This window comes from Nyctibius grandis, chromosome 9 (assembly GCF_013368605.1).
Source record: "Nyctibius grandis isolate bNycGra1 chromosome 9, bNycGra1.pri, whole genome shotgun sequence".
NCBI classification, from domain to species: domain Eukaryota; kingdom Metazoa; phylum Chordata; class Aves; order Nyctibiiformes; family Nyctibiidae; genus Nyctibius; species Nyctibius grandis.
In genome coordinates this window covers 15478502-15497507 of record NC_090666.1, presented here as the reverse complement: position 1 = coordinate 15497507, position 19006 = coordinate 15478502, and the positions used below count along the sequence as shown (strand labels likewise).

The 19006-nt window shown below is 35.0% G+C and overlaps 1 protein-coding gene across 7 annotated transcripts in view; it reads right to left on the bottom strand.

Moving 5' to 3' along the window:
• Positions 1-19006, bottom strand: part of LOC137667328 (neurabin-2-like) — a 43103-nt gene that overhangs the window by 9516 nt on the left and 14581 nt on the right. For 3 of the 7 annotated variants that reach the window (XM_068408041.1, XM_068408039.1, XM_068408045.1), the window contains exons 4-16: positions 18611-18731; positions 17993-18097; positions 17694-17814; positions 17084-17254; positions 15191-15244; positions 13156-13385; positions 11421-11517; positions 11151-11340; positions 10108-10259; positions 8975-9308; positions 6078-6168; positions 4927-4998; positions 4155-4350 (exon numbers count right to left, since the gene is read on the bottom strand). In XM_068408041.1, coding sequence (XP_068264142.1) covers positions 4155-4350; positions 4927-4998; positions 6078-6168; positions 8975-9308; positions 10108-10259; positions 11151-11340; positions 11421-11517; positions 13156-13385; positions 15191-15244; positions 17084-17254; positions 17694-17814; positions 17993-18097; positions 18611-18731 — 1934 coding nt within the window. The remainder of the gene's footprint in view (positions 1-4154; positions 4351-4926; positions 4999-6077; positions 6169-8974; positions 9309-10107; positions 10260-11150; positions 11341-11420; positions 11518-13155; positions 13386-15190; positions 15245-17083; positions 17255-17693; positions 17815-17992; positions 18098-18610; positions 18732-19006) is intronic. The other 4 variants (XM_068408044.1, XM_068408046.1, XM_068408042.1 and 1 more) reach the window with 3 other exon arrangements.

Sequence of the window (19006 nt, the reverse complement as noted above, 5' to 3'; positions counted from 1 at the left end):
CTGCCTTAACATCTGAAAGCAGCAGGATCTAGGTTCAAACTTATCCAGCAGCCAGTATTTATACACCCTCAGGCAGGTTACCTGAGCAGCCTGTGACTCAAGCTGAAGACTATGAAAAAAACCAGATGCTGCACCTGAAAACTTCACAGCAGGTTTGGTAAGAAAATCCTTCTAAAGGAGACTAATGTATGTGCTTCCCAGAATATTTTCTAATTTGATTACCTCAATTTCCAACTCAGTTCCTGACCTCTACGTTATTTTACTTTAGCGAGTGAAAAATTATACTGCCAAAAGCATGCCTCCTACTTTTGCCTTTCTAAAACTTGTTTCTCAGCACTACTCCCTGTTGCCTATGAACAGTATGCAATTATTTAACATTATTTTTTTCTAATTTTCTCTAAATCTCTAATCAACTAACTATACTTTGTAAGGATGCCATACCATATCCCTATATGCATAAATAATCAGAGACCCTAAATTAAGCTGATGCTAAAGACTTTTTTTTCAGTAACTTATGCTCCTATAAGAGAACTACATTTTTGCAGTTGTCTTCATTAAGCACTTACATATTTGTTTTCTGATTTCAATTTAACCTGAACTCTAAATTTTCTAGATTATTCTATTTTTGTTTTGGGGGCAGATACTTGATCTTTGCACTCCCTTTTACTCTAAATTGCTGATATGCATTTCCAGTCTTAAAAAAAAAAAAGTAAAGAAAACCAAAAAACAGCAAGAAAAAAACCCCACCACCACAACCCAACAAACAAAAAAACCCCAAACCACAACTTGAGTTTTCCTGCTACCTTTTCATGGAGTGTGGTACTGTACAGGACTGAAAAATGGTGTTCTATTTACCACGGAGATTATTTTATTAATTACATTATATTTTAGGGACTTCTTCAGTCTTTTAGATGTAAAAGGTATTACCAGAAACAACAGAATACTTTGTCCATCAACCTGTTCTTAAATTAATTTCAACCCAAACTGAAAATCTATTTAGGAGCTTTGCTTTTAGCCACACTCAGTTCACTCTTTCTACCTTTGCAGAGCAATATTTGAGCAAAATATTTAATGAGACCTTAGAAAAAGTATGAAGAAAACATAGCCAAAAGTAAAGCATCCCAGCACCAGTTGTAATGTTTTCTCCTCCCCCTGCTCCTATTCCGTTTAAAGAAGCAGTTATTTCCTTTTAAGGATTTAGAGCCAGTTGCAAAGATTTTTGATTCTTGAAGAGGTTTTATAGATATGCTTCCTAAGATTTAAGGCACTAGGATATAAATAGTTTACACCACAGTGTTCTTCCTTGCAATAAAAATGAAACACTGCATACAAGCTTACAGAAGCTAAATAATGCTCTGGAAAAATAATGAATATGAACAGTATATATGTGTTTATATTGTATCAGAGAATGGGATTAAATCAAGGGGCAGATTATGTAAGGGAATTAATTTAAGAACTGTGTAATTTAGAAATAAGGGTAAACAGTCTGCAAACACTCAGTTCACAGGATTTTAGTTCTTGTGTTTCTAGTTTTCACAAGAACAAGAAGTTGATTCAATTTGCCAAATTATAAGTTTAAGACTAACTTCAGCATCATTTTAAGAAAACAAAATCCTTCCAGGTGCAGTAATTTTAAGAGGCAAATTTTGCAGAAACAGAAAACAGTTAAAATGTAATTACATTCCTTACATCTTCAATATTAAAATACAACTACAGAAATTATACACAATGCGAAAGACTCAGTACAATATTTAAAGATTTTTACACGACAAAGTTCTTATTTCAGGGTTGCTACTTTTACCTGCTCTTTAAGAAATGCTTTCCCCTGATCATATGGGATACTACAGACATAAAAGCAATAAATATTATGGAGTTAACATCAACAAAAAGGAGTATTCTTTCCTTAAATTCTGGGAAGATGATTTTGTCCCTGCTGTTATGTTGTTTTAGTAACAACACTCACTGCTGAGTGGTCAAGCACACTTCTTTCTCAGTTTTCATGTCTTTTCATAGCGAGGTCTACCAGCCAAAGCCTTGTTATTGTAGTGCAAACTTAACGATCAACTGCAGGTTAAGATCTACAAAGATTAGTCATTCCAAGCAGTAGCTACAGTCACATTACCATCTTTATAAAAGACCTCAAACACTGCAAAGTAAAAACAGCCTGACTTCACAGAAGCTGAGTATGATTTTAGGATCAATTAATGTATCAGAATCTGTTCTTTAACAGGGTCAGCTTTCTACCATTTTACAAAGCAGGAATATAGCTGAACACTTACATATGCTTCCAGCTGCTGGTTTGCTACTGGCACTAAGGAAAAGAAAACAGCAGCAAGCAGCAATTACATAATGGAGCATGGGAAGGAAACAAAAAATAAAACAGTAGGCAAGAAACCAGCTGGAAGGTTAAAGTGATAATCAACTTGGCTAAAGTATACAACGATGAGAAGAAAAGGCTATTATTTCAGGGCAATGTGGAAAGGAAGAGAGCACCCAGTCTGGTAAGATCTATACCTTTTTGATTGCCAAAAAAGTGTCTATATAAACACATTAAGGGGTGCTTATAGTAGAAATGCAGCAGTGGGACTTTTACTATGCTCAGAAAAATTATTTGAATCGGACAGAAAGGAGGAATGAAGAGAGGGTGAACGGGTTCTTCTGAACCAATGACTTTGTAAGCTAAACCACTGAGTGTTTATCTATACAGAAAACATCTCTTGGCAGCTTTGCTAGAGCCTATTAAGAGATCAACCACGCACTCCTATTTAATCAAAAACTGTACCAAAGTGTACGCACATCCTCTTCAACACGGACCTTGTAATCCCAAGATCCTTGGATTATTTACAGAACCATCTTTTAGCCACTACATGCTTCAACAGAAGCAAACAATGCAGGAGCTGTAAATACACCAGACTGACACACACTGGGCAGTATTTCGTAAAGTGTTCTACTTCAGAGATTAAAAAGTTCCTACTCTTCTTAAGTTCCTGTGTTATAGTAAGGTATTGTATGGTTCCAAAACCACTTTCTGTATCTTTTACGAACTATGTATGCAAAGAGCTTACTCCTGTCACAGGGATGGTAAATTCAAAGAAAACAGAAGGTAATTGAAAAAAATGCATTATAACAGTATTTTAGTGCATTAAGCATCTGGAAACATGGAAAGCCAACTTGTTGTTATGTGCCATCTATACAAAATATCAGTGACTTCATGGACTACAACCTGGCAAGTTTCTCATCTAGATTTGTAACTCATTTTTCTCGAATAACACAGAAGAAAAAGTGAAACGGTATTTTAGACAACCAAAGTGAAGAAGTGTGAAACTCAAGAATAAACCTAGCTTATGAGGTTACTCAAATAGCTATAATTTTGAATCTGACAAAATCCAAAGGAAACAAGAATGAAGGTATGTTAGTAAGATCGTTAGTAACAGTCTTACATTGAAATAGGTTTTAACAAAATATTTGGACAGCACACACATTAAACTTCTTTACTTTTACAGCCATTTCTTTCAAATAGTTTAAACTGTAAAGATGGTAACTTTATGGTTATAGACTGAACTGTGTAGCCTCACTATTAAGAACTGGTTAAAAGGCTTTAAATTATTAGTTACTCAGAAGCAGTATCCTAGAAGAGAGAGCATTCTACAGATGTGTCTCTTGGCTTTCAATACTAAATTCGTTAATGAAAACCCGGATGCTATCTTCACCTGTCTGGTACTTCACCCCTATATACCAGCGTGGTAAGAACTGGTTGGCCAACTGCCTGGGAAGCTGACCTCTATTTATGTGCACTTCCTCCAAGTATTAGACTGTATTAGACAGGGAAACAGATTTGGCTTTTAAAACTATACTTTCCTAAAGCTAGTGTTACTTTTAGCGTTATAAACCAGTGAAAAAAACACACCCTGTGATTGTTCTTTAGATGCTACTTCAGCCTGAATAGCCTCCAGTGATGCTTCAACTGAACAGGAGGGAATGGGAACACTCACAGTTTCTGCTTGTGAGGGCTGTAAAGTCTTAAACTTCTGCAACAACATTTGTAAGAGGTGATCTGGTCTAAGTCATCAAGCTTCCACATACTAAGCACTGATGTTTTTACTTTACCAAGATGCAACGCTTAAATATTCAAAGCACAAATTAGTCATCTTTACCTTGTTTCTGTTCTTCTCTTGACCGTGTTCCCAACTGTCCTGCCCGCTCTGAGTAACGTGCAGGCTGGTGCTAGAAATCTGAGGCTCTTTGTGGCTGTCTCCAAACCAAGAGAAAGGCATGCAAGTAGGAACAGGGGAATCTGAATCTGATGCAGATAGATTGTTGCCAGAGTCATCCAACAGTTCTCGGGAACCCCTGAAATAAGTAGATCAAATAGTGTCTAAACATCATCAGCAAAAAAACCCCACCCCACCCCCAAACACACAACTTCCCCCTAAAACAACAACAAACTCAAAATATACCACTCATTTTTACCCATTTCACACCACAATTGATAATACTTGCCTTTAAATATCCATGCAGAATAATTTGAGTTATTGAACAACAAAAATTTAAGAGCTTTTGCAGTATCTCACATAAGAATTTAACAATTTCAAATAATTTGCTGATTTAATTTACTCAACATTCATCTTCCTAAGCAAAATACAGTTTTTATATTTAAGATAGGGTACAATGTGTTAATCTTATGAGCCACTTTAAAATGTAACCCTGCTTTACTGTTTCCTCTATACTATTCTATATATTTTTCTTATTTCATGAGATCAGAATCTCATCTCCACATCATTATATTAATCTTCCCAGAATTTTGCCACTGTTATACTTGAATGTACTATAAGGTCAAACAGTAATGACAGTTTTAAAGAAATTCTTAGGTTAAAGATTTTAGGAATGAAGCATGTATGTATCAAACAAATAAAACAAAACAACTACCTGCTATCCAGAGAACATCTCAGACTTTCTTTCTCTTGTTTCTTGCCCTTGCCCCCAGATTTACGTAATCCACTGAAGTGACAAAACACAATTTTCATAAAGCATTTACATTTACACAGTGCAACTTTTTAATCAGCAAGTTAGTTTATACATTGATTTCAACAGTTACAAAAAGCCACATTTATGTTGTTACACTGAGCATGATTTTGCATGCAATTAAAAAAGTACTGTCATTCATATTTTATTTAAGAACCGTGACAGAATTCTGAAAGTACCTTTCAAAGACCACATATAATCAAAATAAACACAGAAAATGCCCAAGAAACTTAGCATATAGTGGATACAACCAAGAGGAAGAACACAGTTTTATTGCTATATACATGTTCATATGCAATGTAGAGGGACTTGAACTAAGTTACTAACTTCATTCTCTATGTGTGAAATAAGTTACCATTTTTATATTATGATTTATTTGTTGCAGTACCAGTCTGAGTCTTCAATGTTAGCTGGCTTCAACAAGCTTATACCTCCAAGGAAGCAAGGCTTACTGCAAAATGTAACTACTCTTCTCTCAAATCCCTGGAGTTCAGTTACCACACTGCATTTCCTGATAATATGCAGCTTGCACTTTTGTTTCACCCCTGTTTGCAATCTTATCTTATAATTGTAATTCAGAAATCCACTCATGACTGCTGCCCGCCTCCAATCGACAGTTCAGTGAGCAGCTACTATAGCCATACCCTATGTAACGACACCTCTATTGTAGAAGGAATTAAGGCAAGACAGCTATCTATTTTAGATTGTAATGCCAGCAGGACGTAACATTAGAGTCTAGGCTCCAACAATATTTTGGCATAAAGCTATGCATGGATTTACAATTTAATTCACAGAGAAATTGTGTATTCAGATAAAGAATTTCTTGGGGTTCTTCAGTTTTTGAGGGGAAAAAAGTACAGGTAAATAAAATAAAAACGTGGTAGAAACATGAATGCAATATTACAAATTCAAAATGAAAAAGACTCTGTCCAATGGTATTGCTATGAAGTTGCGTTACTGGATTTCCTCAACATTTTTTATTTAGAGAACATGATGTTCTCCAAGAGTAACACTGAAAACCACTTATGTCCACATGAACACAAGTAAAATCTTACCCAAAATCTGGAAATCTCCTTTTGGACTTCCCTGATGATGATGTTCCTTCATTTGTTTCTACTGTCCTGTCTTCATTTTTCTTTTCTTCTGCTTTTCATAGAGGGGTGAAAAATAAAAATGTTATTCTAAAAATACTTGCAAGTTTCAAGTACTTATGATTATGCTTCCAAGTAAGAAAGATACTAAAACTTGAGTAACTTAAAATTCACATTCACACATGCAGATACTAGCTGAAGTGTCTACAGCCATATCAACATAAGTTATTCTCTATGCCATCTTCCCATCATTCTGGCTGTGCCATTGAAAAATGGCAACACAACAGTTGCTTATGACTGATCAAAAATATTGCTTTTGATAAACAATAATTCTATATGGTCTACAGAAAGATAAAACTTACCACAGTATTTGGCTTCAGTGAAGTACAAACAAAAGATAGTTTAAGATAGGTTTAGAAGAAAGTACCTCTCTCTTTTGCAAAACATCAGCTTCAAAATACGCCAACTAGATAACCAGTATAAGATGCATGAAAGAAATTCAGTTTTAAAGCAACAGTTGAGCAAGAACAGCATTTAATCATCCTTTATTACACTTGAAGTATTTTAAGATGTTCCTTTTGCATTTTTTCTGGTTCAGACTAGCTACTTGGAACACAGGCTAGGTATCCAAGGTGCTAGCTCGAGAAAGTGTGCCTAACTAACATGATAGCCAGTACCTGGAGAGCAGACAGAACCTAACAAGCTGAGTTTCTTGGAAACAGTATACAAACTGTGACTATTCTAAAGAAATAATTGGGACTTTGAAGCTCCTCCAAGATTGTGGTATTTTCAAAACTGGAATACAACCTGCTAGGATCCAATTTTTCACCAGTGGGAGCATGTTCAATTCCAACTGCTCAATTATTAAGTGACATTAAGTGACAAACTTAAGCATCACATTACCTCTTCCCAATGGACTGTGACAGATTACTGCAAGTCCTGAACGTACTTCCTTTTAAATTCTCAGGCTACTATTTTTTTTTAAATAAATGAAATATGATTCGTATTGCAAATCAGGTGTTTCATAACCAAACTGCCTATGAAAGAGACGTAGCCTGCTTTTTGTGAGATAAAGTAGGTTTTAAGCTCTGCCTTCAAGACAACTCCTGACATGAAGTAACGTACACAGATGCATTCAAGGATCATAAAAAACAAAACCATGTTTACTACACAAAACTGAGGACAACTCCCCACCATCCCATCAGCTAATAATCCTTTCTGAAACATATAATGGTTATCTCAAAGCTTACATGCTGAATAGCCAGGATAGTTTTTCTTTTTTTGGCATATCTGATCAGTAGTTTCTGGTCAACATCAGAACTTTATCTAATTAGTTAACCACTCTTTCTAAACACGTTAACATCCTGTAAATTATAAACGCCAGTTAAACTGGTTATTTCTCCTGTCAACTTAAATACAAAACCAGAAGAATGAATTTTAATATTGACATTTGTTTCCACCTCTCTCCCCAGAGGTAATATTTTAAGAAAAGAGGTAATTTCTAAAACGCAGTACAATAGGTTAAAATACAGACTGATACATGAATGGATGGGAAGGTAATAGAAAGGATTATTTCAATGAAATAAGAGGTAGACATTTAAACATGGTTAGAAAGCAACAATCTAGCAGAAAGTAGTATTTAGTGTCATTTTGCCTACAAAGAGCAAGCTTTCAATACTAATCCTCATCTTTGATGTACTGCATTAATTAGCTCTTCCAGTGACTCTGCCAATTTAAAAAAAATGTTTGCAATGCTTCAGCCATCACAAAAAAATTGTAGAAAAGAAAGCAAAAAAATCACTTATATATTAGGGACTTGTTTTGATAAGATTTAAAAACAAACAAACCAACCCAACAGAAGATGGGGTAGAGACTATTTTTGTTTAAGACTTTATAGAAACACATAGAATGAGGAGAGTATAAAACAAAACCTGTTTTCAGGGTATTAAATAAAGGTTTTGTCTGTGCTGTATAGAAAAGACAGCAAGTATAATCTGCCTTTATATATTGTGCTAGCTGACTAAAGGAAATATCAAGCATTTAAAATATTTTATCTAATCCCTTTTTCAATTATTCATAAGAAAAAAAGCCAAATATTTCTATCAAATAATGATTAGTAGCAACTAGACTGATTATAATACCTTTAACCTTTTCCTAGTGAGAAATATCCTAAGAGGGCAAGATGAATAATGCAGTAATTCCCATAACATTCAGAATCCGTATCTTGTTTAAACACCTCGATAATATCTGGAAGCACAAAGCCAACACTGAATTCTGAATCAGTCAAACTTACTCTCCGATACATTGCCACTTATGAGACTAGTGTTTTGCAGAAATGTGTTAGGACCTTTACTGATTATCCACAGTCAATGTCTTAGCTCCCCTCTAGCTTATGTCAAGGCAACCATTTAGACTCTCTAGATTTATAGGTTTGAGCTTTGCAAACCGACTTAGACCTATTCCTTTCTGTAACGGTTTAATTGAAACAGCATTTATTCTGCAGGCACCTTTTAGATTCTTGGCACTACAAGTTATTTTAGAAATGTTGAGTTTTTGTAGAAATTTGGTAACTAACTTGTTGCAGATGAAGGAATTAAAATAGGTAAGTGTATTTCAGAACATACTACTGTTGTATCAAAATCTCTCAGTAAGTAAAAATAGAGTACAATGAACTTGCATACTTTTTTGCTAACTTCAAACTTTCCTGAAGAGTTACCAAGTGGTGTTAAAACAGGTAATTAGTTTTGTAATTAATTCATTTTCCCCCAAAATAAGTTTATTGATCAATACTCATTTATATCTAAAATCTGTAATACTTTAACCCCAAAGGATTAAAATAATAATAAACCCTTAAGTCTTACCCTTGGTCTCTTTCCCTTTCCCTTTTGCTTCTCTTTGCTTAACATTCTTGGGATACCCTCGAGGAGAATTTGGAGCCATCTCTTCAGGAGGAGGTGAATGAGTGGTGGTTGTGCTATTTTCATTGTTTGGTTTGTGTACTGGAGAAGAGTGTGTGGAAGCAGAAGGACTTGACTCTAGAGGACTTTCTGTGCTTTCTGTTTGCTCAGGCTTTTCACTCTTTTGATCTATGTCATCCAAGTGAGGGAGAGTTAATTTTTCACTTGTTTCTAAGGTCTTCGTTAGGTACACAGTGGAAAGTTCTCTGTTGAGAACAGTATCTTCTGAATCCTCATCCTTCAACAAATTCAAAAGTTATTTTATGATAAGCACGACATATAATTATTTACTATCTGATCATTTACCAGGATGTAATTATACGCTATGCTACACACAAACCTCCTCAGTTCAGAAAATTTGAACTTAATGACTTGTAGATACCATCTAAATCACATGAAGCTGATTTTATAGGCTTTTCTTTATCCACCCCTATACAGATATTTCTGCACATCCCAAATCACCTTTCTCTAGCCAAGTCAGAAATGTTCTGGTATATCTTGGCCATTCCAATTCAATCCAGCCACTTTTCAGTCCAACTGAAGTAGCTGAATCTTCTCCCTCTATGATAGGCTCCCTCATATACCAGCTATATACACAATTTTTCCAACCATTTTCCAGAAATGTGCTAGAACATTTTACTGGTATACTTTTTGTGGACTTAAATGTTTATTTATGGAATAATAAAGCATTTCAAAAGTGTTTAGTTTTTGAAGAAATTCAGTAATTAACTTGTTTTAGATGAAGGAATTATAAGATAGGTAATAATATTTCACAACATACCACTGTCACTATATCAAAATCTTTCAGTAAGTAGTAGAATACAACAAGCTTGCATATGTCTTTGCTAACTTCAAATTAACCATGCCACAAAGAACACATCAGAGATCACATATGTGGTATGAACCTGAACAGGGTTTTTCACTTGATACAGCATGAAAATATGATGCTTTGGCACAGTCTGAATGAAGCATGGACAGCACAAAACTGAACATACATTCAGGCTCCTGAATGCATAATTATCTACCAATATTGGTACCTGTAGATTTGCAGTCTGTTGTCCAGCGCCAAGAGATTCTTTCAGCTTTGATCGAGAAGGTGGCTGGCGTTTTACTTTCAAAGCAAGTTGAGCTTTTGCTTTGTGGGCACTGGTGTCTAATCTGGGAGTATCCCCAACAAAAGCATCAAAATCTGCAACAAATAGGTACTTCTTTAAAAACAAAAACAAAAACAAAACCCGAAAAACTGGTGGGCAAGTTCTCCAACCCACTGTCCAGGAAAACATTCAGAAGTTTAACAGGTAGAATAATTCTGATTTATCATTACTATATGAAAATACTGTTTTATATAATACTACAATATTTTAACATATTGTGACAACAATTTCTAATTAATTTGAAATATATTTCTACCAAATTTCTTCAACCAAAAAAAAAAGAATCCATCAGGATAGAATTGTATTATGGCTTGAAAATTGAATTTTATTCTCAAATAGATGAGAATTTGTGCCTAAAATGTACTTTCCTATCCTTGTTCTTTAAGGTGGCGGGGGGGTTGGAACTAGATGATTTCTAAGGTCCCTTCCAACCCAAAGCATTCTATGAATAATTCTAAGATAGAAACTCTTTACTCAACCAAGTCTTTTTAAAATATGCTTCTCATTTGAGCCACTATCTAATATTTTGTAACATTCTGGGCATAAAATTACAAGACAAATAAAAAAATCATAGCAAATTTTGGTGTAGATCATAGCTTAAAATCCATAGGATTTTAACTGATGTATCTCAGTGTTTTAGTCCCACTAACAATATTGGTTTCTCTAATAGAGAATCTGAGGAACAGTGAAGATGGATCTCTCTCCATCTACCTCCTCTTTCCTACAGCATTTAAGAAATACATTACTACAATACTGAAAGTGTTGGGGGACATAAACAAAAATATCCACACTGTCTCGGTCAAATGCTTACCCAGTCAGTAAGAAATAGCAAACACTTAACTTGTTTTAACAACAAAAAAACATTACACATATAACTCCTCCCAATTTTTGTTAAATGCAAATCAAAGATCCTACAACCTACTCACCAGAAATTAACATATCTGAAGAATTTAGTCTTTCTTCTATTGATTCTGTTTCTTTTTCATTTTCTTCTCTTATCTTTGACTGTTCATTATATTGGCCTGGACTTTGACAGTCATCTTCCAATAAACTGGCACCTCCAAACATATATGGCATTCTGTCATATACTTTTAATTTACTTTCAAGCTCTGAAATCTGCAAGAATTAAAGTTCAGAAGTGAGATACAACTCTCCAAGAATGCAGGAGTTTATTTCAAAATATAATACTGCATTACTTTTTCCTGATATATTTTCAGCTGTTCTGCATATTTCTGGTCTCTCTCTTCAAGTAGCCTTGAATGATCCTCTTCTTTTTTCATAAATTCTGTTTCTCTAGTGAAAGAAATATATACATATACATAAAACAGTAATAAATAGAAATGTAGAAAAAATACATAAAAAAGAAATATGCACAGTTGCAGTTACTAAAAAGCATTCTGTTAGTAAATGTTGGAAAAAAAAAAAACCAGTCTGTAAGGTACAACTGATTTATTAATCTTGTAACGTCACAAAATGATCTATGTATTTATATGCTTCTGCTGTCTTCAAAAGAAATACATATGACGCTATAATTTACTCTGGGCTGAAAAAGGATGTGTCGCAACACTTTTCTACTAAGTTACAACCATCTCTCTACCTTTATTTAAAAGTGGCAAGTTGCATATACATTTACAGTGTGAAATACATGCACAACTCCAATCATTACATCTTCCTGTCTTCCACAAAGATACATGCACACACAGGTTTTTTCCTTCCAAGAGCCATGGTAAAATTCTTTGTAGGAAAATAAATTCATTTCAAGTTTCTACTTGGTTCAGAAATTGCAATGGCTGGGTTTTACAAAAAGAAACAATGATTACAAGAAGGAAACAATAATAAAAGCTGTTTTTTTCCTACAAGTCAGATGGAATAACACACAAAACCAGAAAATAAGTGTAGAACATCTACACAAAACGCAAAAGCTTCAGGGACAGTCAAAGGAGTAATGGGAATTTGCTAAATGGTGAGGAAACGGAAACTAGCATGTTAGCAGTCATCTTAACATACATTTGAACTTCCATGTGGATAAGCTTGGGAAAGGAGACCTTTAAAAAGCTCAAACAGCACAAAAATGCACTGTAAAAAGTAACATTTCTGGACAGGGACTACGAAGCAAAAGATCATGCAAACTCCCTTAAAAATAAGTAGCATGTGGGCAAATTGGGGAGAAGAGAATATGCTTAGAGTAACTACGAAAAGCAACAGTTGTGTTCTGTATTATCTACGAGTATTTTGCAATTAGCTCTTGTTTAGCTAAGAGGAAAGAAGGTAGAACAAATAGACACAACTGCATAACAACAGTGTTCAAGTCTTACACAGGTATATCTAATAAGCAATATTACCTCTACTAAAAAATCCCAACCTGTTAACAGATTGAAGATACTGTTTTCTGATGAGCTAGATACATATCCTAAACTCTTATTAATTTTTCTCAGAATTCCTTTTACTCCCCCTACAAGATATAACTCCTAACTCAGACTGAATCACATGTATCTGGCTCTTACTATATATCCTTTGATGTCTACCCTATCTAGAACCTTTAAGTTGGTCAAAGCTAGAGGGTTTTTCACAAACAGCAAAAGGCATTACCAAATACCTCATGACAAATTTCCAGTAGTTCTTCCAAAAGTAGGGATGCATTATAGTTTCTGAACTAAGTTGTTTTAAAAATTTGTTATTGAAATATTAAATAATTTTTCCTAAGCTTAGAATCAAAAGCAGCAGCAAAATTTTTTGAGAACATTTCCAGAAGCTGGTGATTTCAGGTATGTAAGAACTCAGCATGCATAGCCCACCTCTTCCCTAAACTCTGACAAATGAAAAGAAAGTGTGTTAAGCAAATCCTAACCCTAGGTATTGCTGCTTGTTTTCCCCATAGTGTACAAAACATACAAGCAAGAAATAAGAGACCTGGTATTTTGGGGTACTTACTTTTGTTGGTAATCTTTAAGCAATTTCTTGGCCTTGTTGTATTTCTTTTCAAGGGCATCACACTGTTCTTGAGTTTCCTTAAGACGTTCATTTACTGTTTTGCATAAACTCTGTGCCTCGAACCAGTAGGTCTCTAACTTCTTAATTTTCTCTTTGCTTTCGTCTAAGTTTTGCTGAAGCTGGGCTCGACTCAGTTTCCATTCATTTTTTTCTGCTTCAACAACTTTTAACTGAAAAGAGTAATACTTAAGGAATTAATCTAAACTAAAAGATGAAATAAAAAAGTTGTTTATACATGTTTAAGTAGAGAATAGCTAATAACAATTAAATACTTATCAGTCATGTTAAAACAAGACACTGAACTTTTAAAGAAATCATATCAACTCTTCCAACCCTTGCTAATCCAAGTAAGTTTAGAACTCAAGCCCAAGAGCCTTTTACTACTTCCTCATTAGTATTGCTTCTTTTAAAAGAGATAAAATGAATAAGACCTTTATTGTTAGCTTATGTTGACTTGTTCAAGATCTCACCATCTCTTAATGCTTCTGGAGAGGCCTATTTTGATTACCTTCAAAGGCAACTGGAGATACAGAATCTTAACCTGTATAAGACAAGCTCTCTGTCCTGCTACTATATTACCAACAGCTTTTTGAATAAAGCTAATGAGACTAGCTGATCTTCCATGGTACTTTATAAGACATTGGTCTTCCTAATAAATTATGATATACCCATGATTTGCTTTCCTGAGACTAATGTATAAAACCACCATTCACTCAAAAAAGGAAAGGAATGGGGCCCCTTCAGCTTGACAGCAGCCACGTTATAAAAGGGAATGTTAATATGTGAAATTCTCCAGGCCTTGGAGGAGTGAACAGGCAGGATACCATTTAGTTTGTCCATGCCTCCTTCTTTGTGGACACCATTTACACTGAGGAAATCACTGCTTTTGAAGCCAGTTAATATCACCTGCTGATGGAACAGAAATGTTGAAATGATCAAAAATTTCTTAAATTAAAAATAAGGCAGTAAGTTGTACTAATGCCAACATTTTTAAAGAGCTTTTTAGCAATCCAGTTGGGCCATATCTCAAGAATACTGCAAGGAGAAGGAGCACTGTCGGCAATCAAAATCAGAACTATCATAAGAACACAAAGAAGTTTTGGCTGCCTTGCCTCTCTGCACTTGGCACTCTGAACATTCGCAAAGCGCAAGAAAAACCCCAATAGATACTGTTACTCAAAATTATTGCAGTTTGAAGCACTATTCCTTCCCCACTTGCTACCCTCCCCCAGCGACATGCTGCAACTTGTCCTAGGGTACACATTTCTCAGCAAGGCAACACAGAAGGGCAATGGAATAAAAGAAACTGCTCACCTACAACAAACATTGCTAGAAAAAGGCCATGCACAGATTTCCATCAGTGGAAAAAGCAGCAAGAAGAACAAGAAACCCTTTCTCACAGAAAGCGGAAGTGTTGAACCAACCCTCACCAAAAAAAAAAGCTGGAAAAAACTCTCTCCCCAGAGCAGGTCAGAAATTTGAGGAGGGAAAGAGGGGAAAGAAGTAACAGAAATAACTTTCTGGTAATAAAAAGTCAGCCACAAACCATTGGCTGTAAGTGCCAAATCTATACTCAAGTAAGACAAGTTCTATCCACTGAAAATGTTCTCATATTTGTTTGGGAGCTTGTTTCATAGAGTAGAACTGAATGTAGTGGAGTACTCTAAGCAGTAATACTGAAGCATTCATTTTAGAACGGCATAGGGGGGATTTTGGGGTTAGGGTTTTTTTGTTTGTTTTTTTGTGGTTTTTTTGGGTTTGTTTGGGTTTTTGGGGGTTTGTTTTTGTTTTGTTTTGTTTTTTAATCTGAGCACAGCTCTTCAGCTTAGAAATGCCTGTCTAGCGTAACACAGAGTACACAGAGCCTGAGGCCTACAACAGATTGCTGCCTTCTGCATTCAGCCTATTCTTGAAATTAGAAATTAAAAAAATAAAACACCCACCCACCACCAAATAAGATTCTTTGAAAACTTACTTTCTCCTTCAGTTGATTCACTTCAGCTATTGTTACTGCATGTTTTAATTGTAGCTGCAACAAACAAAAAAAAAATTGTATGAGCACACACAAAATGACATTTGAAATGCTAGTTTTAAATATTTGTCCATGATTCCCTTCTTCCTCAAACCATTTTTATAGAAGCATAAAGTCAACTTAATTATTTGTCAATTACAGGAGAAGCGATCACGAGCTTTTATTAAAAAAAAGTTGAACTCAAATGAAACCCAAAAAAGTTCCACAGTATTCTATTTGCTAGAGAAGTGAATATATGGCCACCTATAGTTAAAAATCCCACATTGTTGTCTATACTTTAAGAAAAGCAAGGAGGTTAAAATAATGTTTCAATGTGCCAGGAGAATGAAATGTCAGCAATGCACTTATGATGACAACTGGTACACAGATCAAGTGAAAATTTAGTATTTTTACTTATCAGCACTTACAAATAAACGTGCTGGCTTTGTTTTAAAATTAAGCCTTGTACTTTACACCACAAATCTTCATAGGATTATTAGAAATGGATAAAGGCTACACCTAAGCCAAATGTTACCATGTTTTAAGAAAACAGCACACATACAAGCGCAAACGGCACATTTTTGACAACGATTATTTAGTTCTTGTATCTCACTTTCCATTTTTAACACTGGGAAGATATTTTCTCTTTTGGCAAGTCACAGTGCACCAAACACACATTCAAACAAATGAATCTGTGACTCTCCTTTATTTAGATTATGTTAATAACAGCATAGTAATGATTCTAGCTGAGAATTTAATTGTATCCCAAGTAAAAGTGCTTATGAAAAGATGCTGTAGCCTGCTGCTATGCTTCCTAACCTAGAAAAACTGTAAATGTTCTCTAGTGATCAATAGCCTGAAATTTCAACTTCCTCAATGACATCATCAATGTTATCAAGACAGCAAACTTAAGGAGGGCTGCAAAATACTGATCCTTTACAAAAATAAGCTGATGTATGCACAAATGGCATCTGACGAAACAGTTTCTTGGCAGTGTATTTTTCTCCTCCAGAGTGAAAATGACAGGGACTTAAATCTACCAAAGAAGCCCAGACACCTAAATGCCAAAGACTGAACCACTTAAATCCTTGACTAAATTCCACAGACCTGAATAAAGCAAATACACTTCTTTATAAAAACCTTGGGAAAAGAGAACCCAATTTCCCAATTATGCTAAGTTGGGATTCACAGTCTGGAACACCCTATTGGGTTTACAAATTCATTACTTCCAGAAACTACACCATGAAAAATCCCAAAAGTGATCACCTGAAAAAACACTCCAAGACAAAACCACAGCTATCTACAGAATCAAATGCTTTTATGTACACAGAGATTTCCCAGAAGATCTCAGGGACTAGAGCAAGAAATTAGATGTGTATTTCTTGTCTTCCTGAAGAAGATCTAACCACAACACTCGAGACCATTCAGAATAGGCATCTGATCCCCCATGCTCCACCCCTGCAACTAAAGCCATTCTACTATAGAGCAAATAAATGCAAAGTCCAATGGGCCAAAGAAGAATGAAGAGAAGCATCGTATCTATTTAATGCAATGTTCAGACATCAAAACAAGGAGGGAAGTGACATTGAGTTCTAATGTCTGTTTCCTAGGGCTTTTTAAAATTTAATTTAAATCAAAAAAATATTTAATATAAATATGTATAGGAAAGCTGGGATCAGAAAATTACAGAAGACCTACATTTCAAGGGACATTTACCAGAGAGATTTATTGGCAATGTTGGGAAAACAAACCCAAAACCACAATGAGGGGGACATGAAGGAGATTATATCCAAATCTTACAAGGTTCAGATGCTCCCCAGTGCATCACAAAGAATATTTAAGAAACTGCTACCACACCTCTTTAAATTTAAGAAGAGACTGTGCCGAATCCATATCCAGTGGTAAACCGATATCTTCATTTTCAGGAAGATCAAAAACTTCTACAGACTTTCCATGCAAATGTGACTCATATGTATCGTCATCATCATCATAGTCATCATCCTGGCAAAATGGGAGAATCATGACATTCTGTAACACACACACTTTGCGTTATGGTAGCAGCAGTAACACAAGCACACAATCAAGGAATCCAAACAGTTGCAAAACTTTCTCAACTAGTTACTATTCCTTTTTAGTTTCTTATACCTATGATAAGTTTTAAAGACTCCTTCATCAAAGTTCCACAAAAGAGAGCTAAGTAAGCCATGCACAAAACAATCACACACAGCTGATACTTAAAGATATCTTTTGGATTATTGATAAATTGGAAGTATAACAAGTAGTGATAATCATGTGCCTTGATAACAGTAATGTACAAAGTTTGTATTTTCTGTTTTTAACAAGTTGCCTGTTTTATCCTTTTTTGCTTCAATTTGATTCAAAAAACATTTATTCCATTTGCAGAAGTTACTGCATGTAGTGGTAATCATGCATTTTTAAAAATATGTAAGTATGTATGATGTTTTACCTGCTCTGTATCATCATGAGCATAGTGCTGCTCATACAGACATCTCTCTTGCTCTAAGGTCTCACTAATGAGGCGGGCTACTTCACTCTGAGTCCCTGGCTTCTCTCTCCCAATCAGAAACCTACAGAAAAAAAACAAATTACCTTGCAGCAAAAAGCTTAAGATCTGCCAAAGAGATTCGTTTGCCATACTGTTGCCTTCAACAACGTCTTTGTAAAACTTTCAAATTACGGTTTTGTATTCTCCATTAATGAAAAATGACCAAAAGAAAGTATTATTTTCATAGAAAACATACGTACCTCACTATGCCTTTGGTGTTCTTTAATACAGTGGCTGCAAAGAACTGAGTAACTCCCACTAAACTTATGCCATCAACCTCAACAATCTGATCATTTACTTGAATTCTGCAAAATAAATACATGTTTAGCTATCGGCTCAACAAAAATATTTTAGCTTGACAGTTTTTTGACATGCCAAGTATCACTTAAAACTCACTAGTATTTATAATGAGAAATTCTGAGTCCAAGAAATTCATTGCTTAAAAACAGTCCCCTGATCTTCAGCTACTATGCAGATCACCAATTAAAATCTGTATTTGCCTTGCTATTTTTTATACTGTTTACACAGTGATTGGTGGCCTGGGGTGTCAACATGATTTTGTGGCACTTTTACACATGGGCACATTCTAAGCTTTTCTCATATATGCTGTAAGCAGATCTAGGCTTAATTTGCAAAAATGTCCTATATTAAATAAACGCCCTGTTTTTAAAAAAATTAACATAAAGCAGGAATGTAATATTTATTCAGCTGCATTCAGCTTCTGTACTTTTATTCACAGTATTTAGCATATCCAATAAAAGCAATTGGGCTCAGTCAGAAATTTGTAAAAAGCATAATCAATTCAATGAAAAACTCACCGTCCATCTCTCTGAGCAGCTCCACCATCTGTTATTGTTTTTACAAAAATACCTAGTTTTTCCAGTCCTTGATCAGCACCAACTCCCATTCCAATAATACTGATGCCCAGACCACTGTCACCTAAGGGATTAAAAAAATCTAACATCAGCCACATAGCACAAGATGTAACACTTAGCAGCCAGTGAGCTGTTTCAGAGTGTTCCAAGTCCTTCCATACAAAAGATATGAAAATTCACTTTAAAAAAAAAAAAGATATTTTCTATCTAGATACTACTTAAAGCCTTTTTGTTCTGTAGTTATGACTGCCTGTTAGATTCAAAGCTTCATGGTATCTGGAGGAGACAGCAAGATTTATGAATTGTATATATTTTGGTGCGGATCTGTCACTCAGTAAC